This window comes from Rhipicephalus sanguineus, chromosome 7 (assembly GCF_013339695.2).
Source record: "Rhipicephalus sanguineus isolate Rsan-2018 chromosome 7, BIME_Rsan_1.4, whole genome shotgun sequence".
NCBI lineage: Eukaryota > Metazoa > Arthropoda > Arachnida > Ixodida > Ixodidae > Rhipicephalus > Rhipicephalus sanguineus.
The window spans coordinates 9,427,161-9,451,558 of record NC_051182.1 but is presented as its reverse complement, the minus strand read 5'-3'; the positions used below and the strand labels follow the sequence as shown (position 1 = coordinate 9,451,558).

Below are 24,398 nucleotides of genomic sequence, written 5' to 3'. Positions count from 1 at the left end.
ATGGCGCATATGAAGCGAAAAAAAGTGAAGACATGCCTTCTAAAGCGTGACAGGGGCGCGCGCTCGCGCGTGCCCCGCTCCAGTTTACTCGCGATTAAGATACCCAGATCGGCGAGCACCGCACGCAGATTTCGGATGCTGCGAGCGAGGTCGCTCACTTTCCAGGCATTTCTTCAGTGATAGAATGGCAGTGAGGGAAAAAAAATAGTAGGCAGCATGAAGCCTTGCGGTCAGCTTTCGCACGGTAACCTTTCCTGACGCCGTCCTCTGCAGCTACGACCGCCTGCGATGAACCAAACAATGCCTTGGAACGCAAGAAGGCATAAATGCAAGAAGTGATAACCGCGATAGCTTTCCATCGCAAAAAGGTTCACTGCGTCCCTAAACTCGTCGACGCCACAATGTGCCGCGAAAAGTTGTCCGTCTACCAGAGACCGGTCGAACGGTGATAACTTCCGCGCGATTGCGGCGATGCCTTCGTGGATAAGCATCAGAAAAGAACGAAGGCGAGGTGGCGGCCGTCGATGAACGTGAAATTATGCCTTATAGCCGACAACCTTATCACAGTCATCTGTAGATACTCGGCTTTGCGTGTGGCGTACGCCGTACACTGCGGATTGACGGCGGTACGAGCGCGCCATGCTGCCGTTTGCAAGTTCGCCGCCGCCGCGTCATGCGAGACCGCTTTTTTTTTTTAAGTGCGTGTCGCTTTGTAGAAACGAAAGTAGCTCGCTGTTGTTGAGCGGCGCGGGCACCGAGAAACGTCGATGCACTGACAGCGAGCGTATACAGCGTGTTTGACTAGGTGACAACTGAAGTGCGCCGCGCATCGTCGTGCAGGGCCGCGAGAGCATCGCGGAGACGTAGAGTGCGCGTTGCTTGGAAAATGCTTGTTTTCGCCGCATTGAACGAAGAGGCTAGTCGCCGCACCCGTGCACGGTCTGCATTGAAGCATGCACGAAGAACGTACAAACGCGCGCATACAGCATACAGCAAGCGGCCCGGCAGTGACTCTGCGACCCGAGTAGGCGACGCGCTGCACGCAACTACCCAGGGATGATCGGCTCCACGTCGCGGTACCGCGCTTCGGTGAAACGGTGTCAGCTCATTGCAAAGGCGGTTAATTCACTCATGAGCACGCAGCGGGCGTCGCTTCAAGACGCGAAAAGGCTTAGCTTGTCACCGAAAGGGTTGTTAGCACTTTAATAAAAGTGCACAAAGAAAAAAAAAACGGCTTGGCCGCTAGCACACGTTTTTAAGGGCGAGTCCATATACAACGAACTACTGATATAACGACCACTTTTCGCGACACTTTCGAGTTCGTTATAAACGGGTTCGACTGTATACTCAGAGCAACAAATATGTGCAACAAAGAGCGCACTTATTTTATTCATGCAAACTTCTGTGTTTATGAAAAGGCGCAATGAAAGGACACGTAACACAGACGAAGAAGATGACACGAAGACAAGCGCAGTCTTGTCATCTTCGTCTGTGCAACGAGTCCTTTCGTTGCGCCCTTTCGTAATCATGATCCCTTACCAACTCGCCCAACTATCAGTGCTACTGAAAATGAAACTTCTGGGTGCCTGGCTCCCAGGTTTACTGCGTCCGCTTTGTCAGCCTCTCACAAGTCAGCCACGCACTGCACTGGGTCCAGGATTGGACTAGATCAATGTGCACACCTTGCCTGGTGGTGACACCAAAACTCCCACTACTCGGTGAACGATTCTACGCTCACACAATGCTTTGCACAGCGAAACCTGAGACCAGATTTTGGCCACCTTTTTGGGCAAGTGTTGAACCACCCACTCAGTGCAACAATCGGCAAAGCCATTCCAGGAAGAAAAAGCAAAATAACTATTTGCTTGAAAAATGCTCCGAATGACCAGAACCTGGAAGGATGCATTATTTTGTTTAATGATGACTCATCTTTGGCATCCCTCATGGAGTACCAGGTGGCAAGGCAGATAAAAGGGAGTTCCAGATTGAAAAAATATGAGAGATCACGCTGAGGTTACGTGGCATCGTGAGCTGCCTTCAGAAAATGGTGCAGGAATTATCGCTACATTTTGCAGCAGCACTGGCCCAGCTCTTAACACCTCTGCTTGTTCAAAGCCATTGTTTTCTTTTCGTTTCATACAACCGGATGCGACATTGATTATCCAACCTCATGTGGCATTTGGGAGAGTGTGCCTAGGCATGATAGGTGAAGCACACATACACTGATAGGGTCCGGAGGGCTGTGCAGGAGGGGGTCCCGAGTATCCAGCCTGGGGCACGTTGAAACCCGGTGCAGGTGCGGGACCACTGGGCGGCACCACACCATTGGGGTAGCTCGGGGGCGCCCCTGCCGGGTAGCCGCCAGGGTAGTACTGGGGGGGACCATTGACACCGGGGTACGGGGGTGGCATGTCGCTCATGAACACGGAGTTGGCTGCAAACAAACGCAGCAGGGACACACACTGAGCGGTGAAAGGAAGCAGGGCACTTCTTTCACTTCTGGGGTTTAACATCCCAAAGCACATCAGGCTACAGCCGGGAGCTTCAGACAGTTTCTAACCCCTCTTTAAGGTGCACCGATATCCCTAGCATTTTACCTTCATCAAAATGCATCTGCCATGGCCGGGTTCAAACCCCCGATTTCTGGTTCAGCAGCCTAGCATTGTAACAATTAAGCCACCTTCAGCAGAACAGGTCTAATTAGCGTAGCTGCACCAGTACACTGCACTTGACGCCAGTGCAGACAAGTTGCCACGTGTCTCTTCCAATAATAAGGGGTTTGAACAGTGCATGCAACAGTGCAACATCATAGCGACAAGTCGCATAACTGATGGATTGTGTGTATCTCCTAGCACGTCAAAAAGCCATCTTGCAGAAATCACTGCTCCAGTGAGGTGGTGATTTCCCCTAATCATTCATGCTTATCTTCAAGTGCTTATCAAGGGGGAAGCAGTTTGTTGACATAAAGTGTTTTATTAAATATTGAAGCTACGGTTATATAAAACATTCTTGACTATGCATATTCATTTGCTGATATGACCTCAGTTTTTATGTACACTGCACCATTAATTTTAGAATTAGCTATTAATGAAAACATGTGATCAGAGTTTCATTGAACTGGCAACACAGAAGATCTTGAATGCTATACATGCCTAGGAGTGCCACAAATAACGACTTCTACCGACATTATTCACTTACAGTCTGCCCTCAGTAAACTAACAGATTGGTGTTCCTTATGGCAGATGCAAATCAACATAGATACAGTTAAACCTGGATATAACAAAATTGACAAATTCCCGAAAAACTTCGTTATAAAGAGGATTTCGTTATACGGAGGTTCGGCACGAAAATTCGAAAAAAGAAAAGCTTAAAGGGACCGACAACTGGCCAGAACGGGTGATTAGATCCTAGTGGAAATGAAAAGGCCGTGAATTATAGTGACCGATTCCAGAATACTTTTCGCGATCTGGGTAGGATTTATATTTTTAAATCGCGTTTAAAAGTAACAAAAACCGGTATGTCGCGCAGCCTAGCGCGAGCGCCATGAACTAGACGTATGCAGTCTTAAGCACTTTGTTGTACGTAGTCCAATGCTTTTACACGCACCAGAACGAGGGCTGAAATTTTGAATATGCATGTTATTGTCAAATCCCGTTTGTTTCTAAGGTAAAAGAAGTAAACCATGAGATGTGGCGCTGCTTTCGTGGCTTCCAGTGAAACGGAGGCTGCGGCGCATGCGCGAGGCGTCCGGCGGCGTTTCCCGCGTAGCTCGACTCTCGTCGTATCGGACTTTTGAAGAGTAGCACGCGAGTTTGCGCTGCTGCTCGCAAAATGCCATCGACTTACTGTTCTGTGGAGGATTGCTACCACTTCATGAACAACACTGCTCGTGTATCCTACCACTTGTTTCGTTTTCGAAGGCTTAGCTTGGCTTGGCTTGACTAAAATGTGATAAAGCGACCTGTGTACGGCCAAAGTACTTCTACAAGAAGCCCCAGAAAAGCGCTATAACTATTGTAAAATAATTTAATAGGCTAGAAAGCAGTAGTCGCGGCACCACAGGCTTTGCAAACGTAACATTGCCTTTTTATACTTAGGGCATAACTTGTCACCACTGCTGGCGTATAATCGCTATCGCGCTCACCTCTCCCTGATTGCAGCATGTGATATTAAGACTGCATAATCGCTGCAGATCGAAAAACTCTGATTACAAATGTTTTACGGCGTTCTCCGCGTTACCACTCCGTGATTAGAAGCTCTGACCGGTAAGCTTCCCGTTGCACTCAAGAAAACGGGTACCGCAAAAGTTGGTTGTCGGTCCCTTTAAGCAAGAAAGTAACTGCAGCAGAACTCACCCAAAACATTTATTTCATGGTAAAAAACTGCGTGATTTTGCTCTGTTGTTTGTTTATAATGGACGGCAGCATTGACCGTTCGTACGACATCAATGAACACAACGCTGCTCCGTCATCATCCAGCGAGCCGGTGGCACGGCGCAAAAGGTCGATGGCGTCCAGCACCTCCTTCGGGGAGGGAAAAGCGCGTGCCGAGTCGTCCTCCAAAGGTCCGTTGTCGTCACTGCGGTCTCGGACAGTTTCTGCCAGAGCCTCATCCGTCATCTCCTCAGTTGTGACAGCGCAGTTGTCCGCATATAAAAAAAATCGCAAATCTACACATCGTCCGGGGCTCCTCCATTCGTGCGCAGTGAAATCGAAGCTTCGGCGAGATCGGGCGGACATGAAGGCTCCTCCTCTCCGGCGTCGATTTCCTCAGCCTGAACCTCTTTTGAGATTCGGGCCTTGTGGAAGCAATTCGCAACAATTTCAGCGCTTGTTTCTCGCCAGGACGCTTCAAGCATCTCAATTGCTTGCACAATGTCCACCTTCGTATCTCGCTGCAGACGAATGTTCAGGAGCAGTTTTTGGATTAGTTGCCGACGATATGAGCACTTGACACTGATAATAATACCTTTATCAAGGGGCTGAATGAGCGATGTACAGTTCGCGGGTAAAAACTCCAGATCAATGTAGGAGAGCTCGAGCCCTTCTACGTGGTGAGCAGTGCAATTGTCTATGAACAGACAAATCTTGCATCCTTGCCTCTTGACGTCGTTGTTGAAATCCGTCAGCCACTCACTAAATATGTCGCGCGTCATCCAGGCTTTTGTGTTCGCCACATATTTTACGGGCATCCTGTGGGTTCCATTGAAACACCTAGGTCGGGCGCTTTTGCCGATGACCAGCGGAACTCTCTTGTCACTTCCGTCTGCATTTGTGCACAGCAGCAAGTCAAACGACGTTTGCTCTGCTTACCACCGTGGCAGACGTCGCCTTTAAGGGTAAGGGTACGGTTCGGAAGCAACTCGTAGAAAAGCGCCGTTTCGTCAGCGTTGTACACATCCGATGCTTCGTAGCATCGGATGCGTAGTGCTACAAAATACCTGGTAGTTTGTGTTGGATCCAAGAGTCGGCGCCATCTCTATCCGCAGAGGAGGACTCGCCACTGATCACTTTGCCGACGATCCTGTACCTGCATTTAAAACCTTCGAGCCACCCGTTACTGCCTTTTAAATCATCGCAGCCCAGGATGCAAGCATAATCCCTTGCCTCTTGCTGCAAAACAGTGCCGCTGATGGGTACGTTTCGTACCCGCATGTCCATAAACCATGTGAACACAGCTTTGTCGACGTTGGCGTATGTTGAAGATTTCAACTTCTTTTTGCTGTCCGTGCCACGCTCCACAGCGCTGGGAATCGCATCTTTCGCGCTTAAAATCGTCGACAAAGAACTAGCTGCGATGCCAAATTTGGCAGCTACATCCTTCTTTTTTTGGCCTCCAGAAACGGCGTCCAAGATGGCCATTTTGTCCTCAAGAGTCAGTATCTTGCGTTTCTTCGTCGAAGCACTCATCCTTGGATTGTCACAACGGGTACTGGATGCGTGGCCACGTGTCGGTTCGCACAAGCGCGAGGCGTCGGAAACGAAGAGCGAGCAACACGATGGCGTCGTACCGAAGAAAACAAACAAAGAAAGACACGGAGAATGCAGAAAGCCACAGCGCCAACAGCGCTGCCGGCGCTGCTTGCAGCTCCCCCTTTTTCTTTTTCTTTTTAAGTAGTGTCACCTAGTGTCAGGTTAGCGAAGTGAAGCGCAGAGACTTGCATAGTAACCAAAGAGTGGCGCTGCCAGCGCGCTGAAAAAAAAAAAAAACATTTTTTTTCTTTCTCTCTTTGGCAAAAGGCAGCGTGCCGGCTTGGCAGGCTAGGCCAGCTGCAGCAAGTGGCGGGATTACGTTTGAGGAGAGGGGTAAAGGTCACGCCCGCGGGCCCGCGGCGGCAAATTCGCCGGGTCGAGAGATGCAGGCCCGCCTCGCGCACGCTTGCACGCATGCACACGTGCGCTCGCTCTCGCCGTGCCTTCAAGCGCGCCAAGCACGATGCCGCCGCTTCGCATTCCGTCGCGGCGAAGAAGGTGCTTCGGGTTGCTGCTCGCGCAAAAATGACAAAATTTGGGCCAAAATCTTTAGGTCGTTATCGGGGAAAATTCGTTATTTCGAGGGGGTCTCCCGCTGCCACTTCGTTACGTAGAGGTCTCAAATACATGTGCTTCTATGGAGTAACGGTGGGGAATAGAAAAACTTCGTTATATACAGGAATTCGTTATATGGAGGTTCGTTATAAGCAGGTTTAACTGTAAAACTAAACACCTTAAGTTTAGCATGACAACAAATTCTCAGACCAATTCATACACAATTGACAATATCATAATTGACACAATTTTGACATATAAATACTTAGGTGTTATATTCAATTCGACCTTGACATGGAATGACCACATAGAATACATAACCTCTAAAGCCTTAAAAAAGCTCGGTCTCTTGAAGCGACGCCTTTAGTATCTCGCGAACCATGACACCAGGTTATTAGCTTATAACTCGCTCATTCGTCCCTCGTTAGAATACGCATCTGTTATTTGGCATCCCCATCACATCACCTGGACAGATCAGCTCGAAGCGGTCCAAAACAAAGAAGCCCGGTTCATCTTACCATCTTATTCTCGATTTCAAAGTGTCACAAAACTAAAAAGCACCCTTGATAAGCATTCACTTGCCTTGCGCCGAACACTTGCCCGGTTATCCTTCTTTCACACCCTCTACCATAGCGGCACGCCCTTTTCGTGATCTCACATTTATCCCGCGCACCACATCTCTTCTAGATTAGACCACGCCTATAAAGTCAAACCAATTTTTTTCTCACACCGATAAATACTGCAATTCACCTCTCGCACTCTCAATAGATCAATAGAATTCACTTCCATCTAGCATTGCCACCATCAACAATCACCAGTCCTTCCAGTCAGCGCTCCACTCGTTTCTCGAGCACGATACCACTTTTTATAAATCATTTTTATTGTACTTATACCGCATGGATTCATTCATTGTGATCATCTCAGAAATTGTACAAACATGGAAAATAATCATCCCGACACCATTGATATTTGTAAATCATGTGGTTTGCATTGTATTAATAATATTTCATTTTTTTCCTGTATGCCTGATATTTGTTAATCATGTGGTTAGCATTGTATTTATATTATTTCTTTTTTCCTGTATGCCTGAATTATCATCTTTACGTTTTCGTATTGTGTTGATAGTATTACCTTTTCACTTACTGTATGCCTCAATTGTAACTGTATCTCTCACTTCCAAATTAGACGTTTTCGCATTGTATTAATAGTACAGTAATCCCTCGTTAACTCGAAGCCGTAAAATCCAGGGAAAATTTCGAGATAAGCGGTATTTCGAGTTAAGCAAAACGCCGAAAATGTTTGCCCAGGTCACTGTAAAAGAAAAGCCAGTGCTGCCAGGAAAAGCTCCACTGCACGAGACGGCAACCGTAGTAAAGCACAAGAATTCAGAGCGAAAAAAAAAATTTATTACCGAGGACCAAAAACTGCGTGATGCTCGCCTGTTTCGCGTTCGCGTTCGGTCCCAGAAAGGCGTTCTCCAGTTGCTCAACACATCGCATGAGCCGTTGGTCGCCACCGCTGCATTCGACCTTGTTGCGGAGCAAGCGCAGCACGTTACGTGTTTCTGTCGTCGTAGGCACTTCTCGGGGCTCTTCCTCGTCTGCATGGTCTTCTGCGTCGTTCACGGCCATCTCAACGATATCGGCGTCCGACAGCATTCCGGTAACGGGGACGTCCGCCTCGTAGAGCGCATACTCCTCAAAGGCCATCTCGCCGTCTTCAGTATCGTTCACGCAGCCAGTTGCCTTGCGCACTTCATTGCACAGCTCATCACAGCCGCTGAATTCTGCGCCAATGTCTTCTTCGATCGATTCGGGGGCGCGAGAAAACCCTGCATGTGCGAAGCAGTTAGCAATCGCCAGCGGGCGTAGTTGGCGCCAGGCTTCGGCCATCAGATTGATTGCACCCAGCAGATCGATTTCATACTTTTTCCCATTGTCGTATGACAGCAGAATTCGGTGCAGCAGGCTCTTCCTATAATACTTGCGGGCAATCTCAATGACTCCCTGATCCATTGGCTGGAGAACGGACGTCATGTTCGCCGGCAGGAACTCCAGCCTAACAGCCGCCAAGTTGTCGATTTTTCCGTGACCGGGGCAGTTATCCACAACAAACAACACTTTCCGACCGTCCTTTGCCATCTTCCGGTCAAGCGCACGGACATGCTCTTCGAAAAGCGCCGCCGTCATCCAGGCCGTTTTATTGGCGCGGTATGTCACATCCCTCGGGAGCTGCGCATTTCGGAAACACCTGGGATTAAGCGACTTGCCAATAGACGTCAGACTCTGCCCAGGCGGCGCTGCGAAAAACACCGCCACCAGCGCCCTCATCGTAGCCCTAGCACTAACTGGGTAGTGCAAAGAGAGCCGTCCGCAAGCGAATGTGCATAGGCCGCAATATAACCCTCCTCTTTCGTTGGTGTCGAGGCGCTGTTTCCTCAAAATCAAGGACCTGGAAAGCTTCTTCCGCCAATCCGCGCTTCAGAAACAAAGGAAGCTGATCAAAGCGAACTGCGAGTACAATGCAAAATTAGTTTTAGCTATTACCACACGCTGCAACTCGCAAGTACAAGCGAGCATCACACGACACCGAGTTCGAGGCAAGCCCTCCGACATCCGTTCTCTAGAGCCTAAATGCGTTAAAATCGGGTATATACGTATGCCACAGCGATAAAGTACCTACATACACGATCAATTTACTTAGCTATGCATCTTACGATCAGTGGTACAAAACTCGGTTCATCAGGGACGAATGGCTCCGGCGATTTTCGCCTTTTCAGTTACATTCTCCCTTATTCATCTCTCGCTTTCTGTGCAATTGGAGTGTTTTATTACGCATCCTCAAATGGTCTCTTCATGGTCGTCTTCCGTTTGTATGTACTGCAAATGGGGATACGTGCATGTCCACTTTCACGGGGTACAACCAAAGGCAAAACCGTGGCCTCCGAGATAGCTACGGCAACAGCGGAGGACACGGTCGAAACAAACCTGAAGGGGGTCGCGACCAACATTCTGCGATTTACTTGTATGACGCACGTGGTGCTGTTAGCTAGTTAGAACCAGAACTCTGAGCCTTCAAAACGTACGTCCGCGATGCTGTGTTGTGACGACCAACTCGTCGCGGTGTACGTATCACGCGTCTCCAGTCTGCCTCTAGCTGCTCACTTCGTGTTACACGACAAGCACCGCGGTCAGAGCCTCTACTGAGCTTCATAGTCAAGGTTACCACGGTTTTGCATCAGGGCTACGCAAAACAACAGCAGAGCCACACATTCATGCCACCGGCTGTGGAGAACGCGGGTACTTCGCTTACCCAACACGCTCGCAACGGCCCGTATCCAGCGCTCTCGTCTTTCTTCTTCGTACGACAACTATGGAAATCGGTAAAACTGAACGTTGTTATTCAGTTTTTTACGTCCGTGGCAATTCACAACGCAACAGTGCGTCTTTTGCGGAGTTTCTTCGTAGCGTACGGAGGGGTATCGTCTGCTGCTGTTTTCGCCGTCGTTCAGGCGAGTGATCCAGCAAGCACTTCACGACGGTTCGGTGGCGCGTCCGACTAGCGGAGAGCAATTCACAGCTCTCGTTCTGAGTGCTAAATGCGCAAACACACGCGATATTAAGCTCAATCGTTGTTTCGCACTCGCTAGTTGCACCTCGTCCCATAGCAAACTGTGCGAGAGAGTCGGTCTATGCACTACTCAATACTTCTCCGACAGGTGGCGCCACACGTCTTGGAAACTCCAGAGTCTGACGTCTATAATGAGGAGGGGCAGCTTTTCATCGCCGGTAGCGTTGGCACCAAAAAGAATGGTTATCCTGTCTTTGCGTTGCTTAGCGCCCGAGCACGCTTCGCCTTTTGGTGTGTATGTGCGGTTAGGCAGCATTTTGTAAAAGAGCGGCTTCGTCGAGGTTAAAAATGTCCTTGTCCGCGTACTCCTTTTGCAGCTCGGCGAGGCGTAGGTTGCGCCATGCGTCTGCAGCCTGTTCGTCGACAATGCCGCTTTCGCCGTGGATAGGCTTCGATGACACGTTATTTCGCTTCTTAAACCGCTCGAACCAGCCATTGCTGCAGCTGAAGTCCGCGTGACCCATCTGCAGTGCCAAAGCGTCTGCTTTTTCCATCATCATTTGGGTTGTCACGGGAAGATTGGCTGCTCGAACGTTTTGGAGCCACAACAGAAGTGCTGATTCGACGTCCGGGAATTTGGACGCTCGAACGCGCTTCCGTTTGCTTGAGAAGCTTTGCTCGAAGCCTTCCAAAACCTTTTGTTTGTTCTTGAGCACTGTCGAGAGGGTTGACAAAGGGATGCCGAATTCCTTGGCGATGCACGACTTGCTTCGACCTGCCTTTTCTACTTCCTTGATTAGCTCGACTTTTCTCTCCAACGTCAGAGATTTGCACTGCTTTGGGCGGGACATCGTGGTCGATATTCGGAAGCGTCCGTTGCACACACCACTCACTACTCAGCAAAACTGAACTCAAGATGCGTCGTGCGCAGATCGCGGGGAAAACAAAGAATACCAGCTCGCACATGCAAGGGTTAGGTTGCGTACTGACTGGCCCACGCTTGCACACGCCGCCCACGGCGCATAAGTCGCGCGCAGGTGCGCACATGTGATCACTACCACGGTTGCTTGACAAGGCTGATAGGAAACGGCTGCGTCCGCGGGAATTTCAAATTCGGCCTTCACGACCGCGTTCGGCACGTATAGTAAGACCTAAGCGTTCGCATGGAGCCCTCGTTTCCTGTTGGGAGTGGACTTTGCCTTCGGCCCTCCCGGTCAAGATTTCGAGATATCCGCTGTTCCCTCCGGAAAACGTTTCGAGATAAGAGGGGGCAAATACATAGCACCTATGGGAGGTTAATGCACGGCGAAAAAAAGTTTCGACTTAACCGAGATTTCGAGATAAGCGAGTTCGAGTTAACGAGGGTTTACTGTATTACGTATTCAATTACTGTATGCCTGAATTGTGACTGTATCTTTCACTTCCAATTAATCCCCCCCCCCCTATGTAATGCCCACCGGGCCCTTAGGGCATCCAAAATAAAAAAAATAAGAAAAATAAAAGTGTAGTAATATGGTTCTAGCTTCCCTAGAACAAAGGCTGGCAAGCCATCACTTGAAAATGTACTCATTCTTTTCTTCGTGATTTATAAACATTTATGACTTCCAAACATCACAGCTGCCGCCATTTAGCAATCTCTGAACATTCAGCTTTTTAGCACATCAAAAAAGACCGAAATTGAGTGTTCCAAGGCTGAGAAAAGCTTGTATCTAGAATGTAAGGTTGCAAAAAAATACTAAACAAAATAAACAGTCCGAAAGAAAAGAAGCTCTGTCAGTCACTGATGTGATAAAAAAGGCTGTTGCCAGATAATATATTATAGGATGCATGAAAAATTGGTGAGGTTATGCCCGAGAATAACAACAACGAAATTTTCGAAAAATGGAATTCTTTTTTTAGTATTTCTTGTCTTAAAAAGCAGCTTCCTCCTTAAGCAATGAGAGAAAAAGAAACCATACAACATAAACATGAAATGAGGCAAGCCATTCATCTGCAAATGAAATGTGTATCCATGTGGGAACAGCAAGAAAAAAAAGACAAAAGATAGGAAAAGCAAAGAACACAAACAGGTGCTGATCTTTCAAATTAAACTTTAGTCCAAAAAACAAGCCGTTAAATGTTCCTGTGTTTTGTCCATTTGTTTTTGTTTTTTAGTGCTGTTCCCATAATGAATCAATTGGTTCAGATAATCGCACTTCTTAACTGTACACTTGTGCACATCACATTCTTTCATGATGAAACCAAAATTAGTGACATTGCTCTTACGTGCAGCAAGCATAATGACTGAAAACTATCCTCCCGCATAGCTGGCAAAGTTTTGTGCAGAGATGCATACATAATGTGTACTGCCTTTCAGAGCTCGCAAGTAAACACTAAGTTAGTTTCTTAGTGCAAAATAAGCTCCGAATATTTAGTCCAAAAAACTGTTTGTGACTTGCAAGAATTTTCCCAATGCCTAAATATGAGCCTTCACGCTTCTTAACTAAGCATAAAGCATAAAGTTATGCAGTATTTTTATGGTTTAGTTTCTTTGCATCAGAGTCAATTATTAACGCGTGCATCACTTTTGTTCACCTTGCTTGTTGTTCACTTAGCGCTCACTCACCTGGAGGTGCGTCGGGAAACACATTGTAGGGAATGTTGAAGCCGTAGTCCACCCCTTGGCCTGGCGTGTACGCAGGCGGAGGGGGGCAGTAGTAGGGACCCGGAGGCGGGAAGTACGGCGGGGGAGCCATTCCAGCCGCATGCTGGGATGCTGCAGGGAATATGCAAATGAGGCAGAGCCTAGTACACTCTCTGATGTGTGCACACCCACAAAAACAGTTCTCGGGGGAGTTTCTTGGTGCATACATGCCTTCCAGGGCATGCACTGCCATCCAGTGCTGGAAGGAAGAGAACAACTTGTGCACACGAGGTCATCGAAGCAGCATGGCTTGCCACTGCTCTCTCGATGGCACTCGGGCAAAGATCAGCAATGCTAGATGGCACTGGCTGCCCAGGAAAGCCTACGTATACACTATTCCTTCCATATCACTGCCACAAACAGCTCCTAGTTTGCATTCTGTGTATCTCGTTTTCTCGTCGCGTCCACTACCCTTTTGTGGTTTTGAGCAAAGAAAGCTCATCCTCTGGCTGGCTTGCATTCACTTTCTTGAAGAGTTCTGTGCTGGCCACTGTCTTATCAAGAATGCAGTATCATGTCGACAGTGCAGTGTGCACACCATTCGTGACCTGGAAGCACCAGGCGTGCAGCAGACAATAAAGAGTTTTGGCTGAGTGCCGCTTACGCTCCACTTTGCACAGAGATAATGGCCCAAGCCAGTGCAAAGAACTGCGTAGATTGCATGTTTTTAACAAGCTCGTCTTGTCGAGACGCCATCAGCTCTGCTAGCTACAAACTGGCGTCGAAACCAACTGGACACACCTTCATGCAGCGCTCATGTGACTTCACAAGCGGAGCGAGAGTGTTCTACGTTCCCCTGCCTGCACAATTGTTCTGCGCATGCACACTACAGTTCCTTCTACGCGCCTGTATGTAAATCGCTGGCATGTCCAGGTCTGACTGGAGTGGACCGTATACGCTCAGCTGGATGTGTCCAACAACTGCTGCAGGACAAAAAGATCACCCACATCTCGAAAGAGTTGGCAGGAAGACCCTGTGAGAGGGTGCTCTCTTACAAAAACTGCAAAACCAGGATCCATGGACTATGTCAACGGGTTCCTCTCCTATTCCATAGTGCTTTTTTAGCACAAAAAACGACGCCACAAGAAAGAAGACAGAACACAGCGCTACTCTCAACTGACATTATTTATTGCGTCAGTCCACTCTTTATATCCCCCAGATACTGGTACGTGCACACTCATTGCAGTGGGCCGGCAAATGTGCCCCATCTTTACCTTTTAGTGACAGCTCGTGTTCCCGCGCACGCTCATTCACGCACCTTTCCCTCTGGCCGACATATGTCTTGCCGCAGGAGAGCGGAAATTCGTAAACAACAACACGAGCTGAACACGAGCTGTCACTAAAAGGTAAAGATGGGGCACATTTGCCGGCCCACTGCAATTCCCACAAGTGTGAGCCGTATCTGCATAAAATTCAGATTCTTGGGAGAAGCAGGGACACCACTGCTCGGGAGCTGTTGGAAGCTTTTCACATAAAAGCACGAGGTTTATTATGCATTAGTGACACTTCATTGTTCCTTTCGCAGGCAGAGAGCATGTTCTTGCATCGCAGGTTGTGATTAAGATGGTATCTGATTGTTGTGAGCCTGCCCTTTTGCGCATGTCTATACCTCTGTATTGCATTGCACAAAATGTTATCTGTTCGTTGTTTGCCTCGCTTTCTGCGCATGCGTTTGCATATATATATACTACTGCAATAAATATGGAATAAACAGTCGAAAGTTTGCGCTCCCCTTAACCCTCCCCTTGTGTTTTCTTTGCGCGAAATAGCCACTTCCGTGGCTTCCGAAAGAACATGAACCGACTAGCCCAACAATGTGTGCTTCTGCATGCAACATAGCTCTGCGCGGAAGCAGTGCAGGAAGCAAGTCGGTCGCCGCAGAGTCACGTCTAACACAGGCCACGAGAGTGGATGGTACGGATATGGTCGAGAACCATATAAGTAAGCTTTCCAAAAAGAGAGTGAGAGTAACGTCTCGAGTAAATGCACAACCGATTTGTGTGGGACAATTAAAGCAGAGTGTAGAAGCAATGGTCGAAAAACGGAGAGCTGAGTCGAAAGCTCCGTCAGCACAATGTGATGACGAGGGCCGGCAAGATGACGCAGATGGAAGGGTCAGTAGTCTTGAAGAACAAGACTCTGGACTGGTACAAAGTGATCCCCAAGAAAGCACTATTTCACCAGTTCTTTGGTATTGGAGCAGTAAGGAAGCCGACTTTTGCTCTATGGCGTCTTGGGCTGCACAAGTCACTTCTTTTAAGGTTTCTGAACCATTAGAAGCTAATGGGCCGAAGCAAGGCATTCTCGTGATGGAAGCAGCCGTTCAAACGCTCCTGCGTTGGTGCGCCTGGAAACAACGCCACCGACTGGGATGCAGACATTCCTGTATTGACGCTAGCAATTTGGTGGATGAGAATCCGATACTTCACAGGTTTAGGTACAGACGAGCCTACGGTGGAAAATTAATCCAAGGGCGTCAGTTTCTTTTCTCTAGCCAGGTGATCAGGGCTGTTCGGCTTGTTTGGGACGCTATAACTTCAGTGTCGAATTCAAATAATCGGTTGCTCCTTTTGGATTTTGATTGCGGACCATCGAGGTGTACTTACTGTAAATATTTTAGCTCATTAAGACTTCTTACAGTGATACAAGTGTGCATGTGTTTGTGCAAACTCAACGTATCCTGTGTGGCGAAACACGCATCCTGCAGTTTTTTCCGTTGAAAAGAACTTTTCGAAAAAGGGGCATGTTGTGATAAGTGAAGTGCGTGTTGTGTGAAGTGTGCGAGTGCAACCAGTGTGTGGTTTGAAAAGTGCACGAGTGCACCGGCGCGGGAAAGACGACGACGACCGATTGTGTGGACGCGCGCTTTCGCGGTGTATTCGGCGAAGGAAACAATGGGCAGACGGGGCGCGTGAAGTTCCGACCAATGAGAGGCCCCCACGCTGGTTTGGAAGAAGCCCGAAGGAAGAACGGGGCAGACGTGGCCGGGACGCGGCGGAGGCAAGCAGGCGACCATGGCGCGGGGGTGGCGGCTGAGTTCCTGAGGCAAGGCCGCTGCGGGCTCCCACCTGGCCGTGTACCCGAGCGTCAACCATCGTCTGGTGTTGGTCAGGCTGCTTGTCATCTGGCGTTGGCCAGGCTTCTCATCGTCTGGCGGTGGCCAGGCTGTTCTTCGTCTGGCGTTGGCCAGGCTCGTCCAGTATCCGGTTCCATGTCCCAGCGTCGGAGGACGAACGCTGAAAGGGCGCTGACCCTGGTTCTCCCAACACTACCTTCGACTGAGCGACGCTTGTACCTCAGGTCTACCTTGAATGCATCTCGCCTCATCAACCCTCGACGTCTGCACGAGTGCCGCTGCTGAACGGTGACCGTCGCTTCTCGCATATGCTGAACTTATGCACACTTAGCATGTCGCGGTTGTTTGACTAGTTCAGTTAATTTCTCCCCTCATTTGCATGCTTTGTTTGTGTTTTCTCCTATTTCTTTCTTTTTATCTAGTTTATTAAAATATATTCAGTTGTTTTTTTATTTTTCTGTGCACAAACGGTCTAGTGTCCCTTTTCTCGATGTCGGTTTTGTCATCGAGTTGTATGTATCCGAACCTACACGAAAGCTTATTGGTTGACTAACCTCGTGACAACCACGAAGCTTCGCAGCGGCCTCACCGTCCAGTTTCCGGCCATGGCTACCACTGACAACCGCCCGTCTCCGTCTACAGCTGCGGCGCCAACCACAACGTACCTTACGGTGTCCCACCCCCGCGACCCCGGTACATTTTCCGCCCAAGCTGGCCTTGATGTTACTACTGGCTCAGCATGTACGAGCGTTGTCGGACGGAGCAATGCGGCGCCTGCGGCTCGTATAAACAAAACCGAGCTGCGGGCGAATGCCGGGGGTCGGCACGTATATCAGCTGGCTTCGGCGGCGTTTTCCTGGAAGCGCGCCTGCGGAAACGCGTGGTGGTGTTGGCCGGAACATCTCCGTCAGCGCCTCGTACGACCGTGCGGTGGGCGCAAGCCATTGCGGGGGACTCGGACAGCGACGGCAGCGAGCGTCTGCTCAACGAGCTCGGAGCTCAGATTTACGACTTCAAGTGCTCACCACGGACTGCGGCTCTGCCGAGCTAAATGACCCGACGACTGCGGTGTTGTGCTCGCCGTGCTCGAACCGTGGGAACGTGACCTCCGCTCGAGAGTGCCGTGCCTGAACTTGTGAAGACCCCGTGCAGCAGTGTTTTAAGAGACCTGGAGGGAGGGTCGGGGAGAGACGAATTTCGGAACGCGCCGAGTGCGCATCGGAATAAACGAACTGCATTTTACCCAGTCTAAGTCTCCTCTCATCAGCGACATACGAGAGCCGGCTTTCTCGGTTCACACCGGAGAAAGGGACACACGAACTTCACTAGCGTGTTAACCAAACTCACTGATGGGACCCCACCATGATGCTTGCAAACGTAATCTTCTACTTGGGAGGCACCCCGCGTGTCTGGTTCGAGACCCATGAGACCGAGCTCACCAGCTGGGAAATTTTCAAGGAGCGACTACGCGACATCTTTGGGGACCCGTCTGGTCGCCGAATGGCAGCACGAAAAGAACTTGCCACCCGTGTCGAGTCATCGACCGAGTCGTACGTCTCGTACATTCAGGGCGTACTCGTGCTATGCCGAAAAGTGGACGAGCAAATGTCCGAGGTTGACAGGGTGGGCCATGTACTCAAAGGCATCGCGGACGACGCTTTCAATCTGCTGGTCTACACAAATGTGTCGACCATCGACTTCATCATTAAGGAATGCCGTCGCTTCGAAAGGGCCAAAAGCCGCCGCGTTGTGCCTCAATTCGCTCGGCTACCGAAAAAGGCTGTCACATCAACGTGCTCTGATTTCGGCGCCACAACCACCCTTTAAGGAGAATGCGACGCGCATCGTTTGACAGGAGCTTCAAGCGGCAAGTCTAGCGCCCTTCCACACACCTCCCTTTGACCAAGCCGCTGTCCAAGCACCCCGCCGCGGTCTCTGTTATTCAGGCCGTCGTGCGGCAAGAAATTGCCAATCGCAGTTTCCCTGTCGCCTGCTCCGTCTCTTGACCCGAATATTGACTGACGCCAACGAGTGCACCCCGCAATGACTCCTATTTTCCTCCAAGATCCCGCAACCCATCGAAATGGAGAACTCCCGACAACAAACCCCGCTCAACTGCACATTATGAAGTTTCTTTGCGGAAAGTGAGTGAATGTAGGTGCGTCTTATATATTAATTTTATCATAAAAACTTGCGAAAACTGCGGGGTGCGTCTTATACAAAGGCGCATCTTACACACCGGAAAATATGGTACACTGCGCGATCGCTTCCACAAAACTGACCAACTCCACGCTCGCGCCTCTGCCACCACCGCGTCACGCGACAGGAGGAGAGAGGCTGTGTGGCATTCGCCGGTGCCGTAATCACGTTGTGGTGTAGTGGCGCCATCTATAAATGGCGTGTGCACTGAGTGCGCGTTAGTGTGTAGTAATGTCAACAGATGTCGTCTGTAACGGCACACGTGATTATATGCAGCCAATTGCATGTGCACACGTGTCCGTTGTGTGTAGTTCGAATAAAGGCCGAGACAGACGGTACGATTTTCCATGCGATGCGACGCCGACGCGGCGGTGAGGCAGCTGGAGTGGTGACCTTTCATAGCATCGGACAGCCACCATTCTGGCTGCCGCACCGCCGGGTAGGACGTCGCACCGCATGGAAAATCGTACAGTCTGTCTCGCACTTAAACGGCCGCTGGCTGGCTCAGTCTTTGTCGGGCTTCCACAGGCTCCGGACTCGCTCGCTCCTACTGCTCGTGTCGCGGGCCGTGGCGGCGCACGTCGCGTCTCGCGTGCAGTCATCGGGACCTCGCCGTCGGACACCGCCCGCCAACACAACAACAAGGCGACGAGGATGTTCTTCGCCTCGGTTCCGGCCGCGGCAGAAAGAACCCACCCACCTCGAGGCAGCTGGCGGCAGCGACTGGAACGACGCGCGTCAAGCGTCGGCGCTCATCAGCCTGCTGGGACAGGAAGGACAGAGGAAATATTTTGCGCCAGCAGAACAGGAAGAAGCCCGAACGACTCGAAGCAACGCGGCGTCTGACCCCAATTCTTCGGCTCCCACCGCTTCGAAGTTTGACAGCCTGGTCAAGCAGCTTGACCGGCTTTTCACAGCATCCACCAACCCGCTAGTTGAACGTCACAAGTCGGCATCAACTCCCCGGAGAGAGCTTCCTGGACTGCGTGACCGTTCTGAAGGAGAAAGCCGTACGATGCAAGTTTGGACTGACGTACGCGGAACGCGTCCGCGGCCAGATTATCCACGGCTCGTCCAACTTGCGGGTGCGGGAGAAGCTGCTGGCATACGGGGAAGAGTTGTCCTTAGAAAAGGCAGAAGAAATCGGTTGGACACTCGAGGCGGTGTCGTGGGCCAACCAAGCGTTTGCTCCCAGTCAACCTGAACGTGTTCAAGCCGTAGGGCAAGGCGCCCAATATGGCGGCTTGCGAAGAAAAAATGGCCGGGGCAGGCGGGGAGGCCGTGACGTCATGTCAACACTTCTGGGAGGCCACAACGTCACTGAAGTTCCGGCAAGCAAAGATGGCGACTTTCAGCCTCAATCGTGTGACCGCTGCGGGAGCAGATGGCACCAGTGAAGTTTTCGAAATTGTCTAGACCGAAGTCGACGTTGCAATACATGCGACACTGGGGGACATTTCGAGTCGATGTGCCGCAAGACTGCCCCTGTACAGCGCGTTTCTTCGAGGGGAGTTGTCGACGTCGTACTGGAACAGCAGGCCTCCACACAGTTGAACTTATCTTCAACCTCGTCAGTGTTATCTTCGGATCGTCCTTCGTCATACGTGCTGACATAGCACCTCGTCCAGAGAAGACTTAGTCGTCCACGCAGTGGTCGATGGTGTTACCCTGCAACTACTGGTGGTTACCGGAGCATCTGTGTCCTTGATGACTGAAGAAGACTTTTAGCGTCATTTCAGCAAACAGCACAGCCTGTCCAAAGCTGTAGCTGACTTGCGGAACTTCTCCGATCAGTGCATCGGGATCATTGGCTCCTTCCAAGCTTCAGTGAAAGTGTTGCAGCGGTCTTGCTCCGTTGTCTTTTCGTTTCACATCGTGTGTGTTGTGTTAGTGCCCATTATGGGTGTGCGCGAACTGATCTCATCCACGCCGCTCGTGTGCTGAGAGCATTCTAAGGTGGATCCTGGGACTTGCTTCAGTGTTACCCTTAGTGTGGATCCTGGGACTGGCTTCAGTGTTACCCTGTGAGATTGCTTACTTTGCCGAGGGGGGGGGGGTGATGTGGTATAGTAAATGGCGCGTGCACTGAGTGCGCGTTAGTGTGCAGTAATGTCAACAGATGTCGTCTGTAATGGCACACGTGATTGCATGCGTCCGTTGTGTGTAGTTCGAATAAACCATAGAGTTAATATACTGACTCTAGAGGAAAAGCTGGGCCGCGAGACCGCTAACCACAAGAACGCTGACATCTTGGAACGTTGTCATTCTTGCCATCACATATCAATCCTAAAGAAGTATTTGCACAATTAAAAACGTGCGGATATTGTTTTGTGTTTATTTTGGATACTTTTACGATTAAAAACGCACGGATATTGTTGTGTTTACTTTGAGTACTTTTACGAAAGAATACGACGGCTATCTATGCAATTTACTTTGCGCGGAAAGGAGCGTTTGCAGGCTGGTTTACTAGATGGCGCCACCGTATCAACGCCAACACTCGAGAGAGGGCTCGTGGTCGAATGCACTGATTTGCGCGTCATGTTAAAACCCATGTAACTTCGTTTACGTCGTGTATCTTGTAGTTGTCATAGTGTCCCGTTGTGTGCGTTTTCTGTTGCCACGTACCACTCGACTTCATGTGACAGCCATTTTTTCTTTCAAGCTGAAAGCTTCAGTGCAAACCAGAACGGACTGCAAAGAAGATATGAGACAAGCACTGAAAGTTATGTACCAACTAGGCGCAACCGAAGTTTTTTTTTAGTCTTTTTAACGGCGATAAAATTTCGTGTGCCGTGTATCTTTAGTTTTGATTCAAGCTTTCGGGTGACGTCCCAACCACGTTCGCCGCTGCATCCTGCAATGGACATTTTTCTGCTTTATGGCACTCTGCGCTGAAAAGTACTGCAGCAATGAGCTGACAAAGAATGTGGATACGGGTGTCTCGTCACTGCAAGTCGAAGCACCGCGTGACCACGGCCTACACACTTTTCTTAGAGCTGCGAATCCGTCAAGTGACCCTTCTGCCACCGAGCGGGGAAACTCTATTCGTTATGCATTACTGGTAGGGTGTGCCTACTAAAAACCACGCACAAACAGGTGGAAATGTTGACTGTTATCAATCGTGCCAGCTGCACAGACAATGCTACACTAACACACGGCTTTGCTCCCTGAACAGCGCGTAGCTGGTTTAGGTTTGTAGATTAAAACTGATTACTACCGTCAAATATAGCGAGCATCTCAGGGTCTGGCCACGTTCATTTTGTTCCATCATGACGGAACCTATGCAGTTATAGGTTTCAATGCATGGGCCCTATGAGGAGCTTTTCCTCCAGAGTCAGTATATTAACTCTATGGAATAAACGGCTGCTGGCCAGCTCAGTCTTTGTCGGGCTTCCGCGGGCTCCGCACTTGCTCACTTCTACTGCTCATGTCGCGGGCCATGCCGGCGTGCGTTATGTCCCGCGTCCAGTCGTCGGGCCCTCACCGTCGGACACCGCCAGCTGACACAACACACATGACCCAATCCACCTTTGCCGGCGTGAAATCTCACCGGCTCGACGACCCTCGCAGCATGAACATGGGACAGCGAGATTTCGGAAAAATGGACAGTATGAAGCAGATGACGCGGTTGGCCTAAGTAGCCATGGGGACCAACCACCACTCTGCCACTGAGCCGGAGCGACCTCGTCACCATGCAGCTACGTAGGATGTTGTGAAAATGAGCCTCGCTCGTGCATGCAGAGCCGTCTGCATACGGTAGCCCAAGATCGGCGCATGGTGAGCCGCGATGTCGCTAGCGCGGCCTGGCCTTTAGGTAGGTGGCGGCTGTCGTCAAATCATGGTACTCGAATCTAAGCCGACACCCCCCCCCCTTCGCACATCGTTTTTTCGAAAAAAAAATCATCGGCTTAGATTAGAGTAAATACAGTACCTAATTCTGAAAGGTCTCTGAGGATTCTGATCCGCCATGTAGTATCTTAGGCCATCTCCATATCAAGGAATACCGATAGAAAATGTTGCTTGTGAACGAAAGCTTCACGAATGTGTGCCTCGATTTGTATGAGGTGGTTGATTGTCGATTGGCGCTCTCAATAACTGAACTGACACAAGTCAAGCAGTTTGTTTGATTCTACGAAGTGTAGTAGCCAGCAGTTTAACATTTTTTCGAACAATTTACAGAGGCAGCTCGTTAGGGCTATAGGCCTGTACCGTATTTACTCGCGTAATGATCGCACTCGCGTAATGATCACACCCCTAAATTTTGTCGTCTAAATTCGATTTTTCTTTTTCCCCGCGTAATGATCGCACCCCGAACTTGCCGCATCGATATGTCGTGTGCCAAGTCTAGCCGATGATCATCACGTTTATCTGTTGAATGTTGCATTAATAACTCTTCCAAACTCGCCAAGTGAACTGCACGCACCAAACATATTCGTAATTTTTGCCCACCGTTGGTGGAAACGTGCCATTTAGGATTGCAGTAAAGGCAAATGCCGCAGTTTTCACTGAATTCCCGCCATGTGTTTTATGTCTGTGGCAGCTGAACGCGCCCATCTTTGTTTCTGTGATCTGAAAGCAGGCATCACTACGCTAATGCCATAAATTTACTGATTTAAATGAAAGCATTCCTTATTTAGACAGAAGAGACTGTTTTGACGCGCGTGACGTACTCACAACCACCGTGACTGATGAAAAGAAGAAAAAAAAAATGCGGTCGCTTCGCTCTGTGGGCCGCCATGTTTGTTTTGCTATCCCGCACTGTTACAGCGGCGGCCGCCTGTTGGTCGACCTGTTGTCATCCCGCAGCAACAAGCTGCCGACGCATTCCCATAATTCCTGAAAAAGCCGTGTCGCCGCCATCCCAGTCGCTCGTCACGGCGTCACTCGACACCACGTTTTTTTGGCTGTGCTTTGTGATCGTCTGTTGAAGCACCGTTTCACCATGGGGCGGTATGCGAGCTTTACTGCCGCGTTCAAGCTGAAGGCGCTTGATTACGCGCTAGAGCACGGAAACCGTGCTGCCGGCAGACATTTCGGCGTCAACGAAATCTGGATCCGATATTGGAAAAAACAGCGCGAGAAGCTCATGGCTACGAACAGCACGCGCCGGGCTTTCCGCGGACCCAAAACGGGCAAGTTCCCTGACATCGAAAAGGCAGTCCTCGAATACGTGAGGGACATGCGCAAAGACGGTTGTGCCGTGTCGTTAGACATGGTACGGACACAGGCACGCACAGTTTCCCAGAGGCTTGGAATAGCCACAAAGGACTTCCGCGCCAGTTCCGGCTGGACGACACGCTTCATGCGGCGGAATGGACTGTCGCTGAGGCGGCGGACGTCGTTGTGCCAGCGACTTCCATCCACGTACGAAGACAAAGTGATTGATTTTCACAGGTTCGTCACGAGGATACGCCAGAAGAACGGTTTCCTGCTGTCACAGATAGGCAACGCCGACCAAACGCCGTTGACGTTTGACATGCCTCGAAGCACTACTGTGAACGAGAAAGGTGCTCGAAGTGTGCTCGTGAAAACGTGTGGTGCGGAGAAGCAGCGGTGCACCGTGATGCTCGCAGTGACGGCAGACGGGCGGAAGCTGCCGCCGTACGTGATTCTGAAGCGGAAAACAATTCCGAAGGGAAACTTTCACCGTGGCATCCACATCCGCGCTCAAGCAAAAGGGTGGATGACGGCAGACCTCATGGACGATCGGATCAAGACGGTTTGGGGGCGAAGAGCAGGAGCGCTTCTGCTTCCTTCACTTCTTGTGCTGGACAGCTTCCGGGGCCATCTCGTTGACAGTGTCCGTACCGAGCTGAAGGAGCGGCGCACGGAAATCGCAGTGATGCCTGGGGGTCTAACTTCGCTGCTACAGCCTCTGGACGTGTCACTGAACAAACTGTTCAAGGACAACGTCCGGAGGCTGTACGCAGAGTGGATGGCGGCGGGCGACCACGATTTCACGCCAAGTGGCAAAATCAGGAGACCCTCCATGGAAGTCCTGTGCTCATGGATTCTCGAAGCGTGGAGTACCATTTCCGACGAGGTGGTCATCAAGAGCTTTAAGAAGACTGGCATTTCCAACGCGCTCGACGGGACAGAAGATGACCGTCTGTGGGACAGTGAAGACACTGCCGATTCCGACAGGGAATCGTGCGGCGACGACACTGACGCCAGTGACGCTTCGGACTCAGAATGAACGTTAGGGGGTCAGAGAGTTCAAAAATAAAAGGGCAGTGTTCCATGCATGTAGCTCCTGCGTAATGCGTGCATTTTATTACAAAGGTAAGCCTTACTGTACTTTTATTTTTGGTTATGTTCATGATAGCTATCGTAAGAATTCAGA

General features: G+C 50.1%; 2 protein-coding genes across 2 annotated transcripts in view; both read right to left on the bottom strand.

Moving 5' to 3' along the window:
- Window positions 1-2,153: 2,153 nt before the first annotated feature.
- Window positions 2,154-24,398, bottom strand: part of LOC119399281 (WW domain-binding protein 2) — an 89,755-nt gene continuing 67,510 nt past the window's right edge. Inside the window, exons 5-6 of the mRNA XM_037666098.1 lie at window positions 12,703-12,852; window positions 2,154-2,434 (exon numbers count right to left, since the gene is read on the bottom strand). Of these exons, the coding sequence (XP_037522026.1) occupies window positions 2,169-2,434; window positions 12,703-12,852 (416 nt within the window). The 3' untranslated portion in view covers window positions 2,154-2,168. The remainder of the gene's footprint in view (window positions 2,435-12,702; window positions 12,853-24,398) is intronic.
- Window positions 10,299-11,110, bottom strand: LOC125759231 (tigger transposable element-derived protein 4-like). Its single transcript, XM_049417636.1, has one exon. It carries the CDS (start codon window positions 10,946-10,948, stop codon window positions 10,403-10,405), a length of 546 nt encoding a protein of 181 aa, XP_049273593.1. The 5' UTR covers window positions 10,949-11,110; the 3' UTR covers window positions 10,299-10,402.

Excerpts from the sequence above, each read along its gene's own strand:
- LOC125759231 (XM_049417636.1), bottom strand. The coding sequence starts at position 10,948 with ATGTCCCGCCCAAAGCAGTGCAAATCTCTGACGTTGGAGAGAAAAGTC.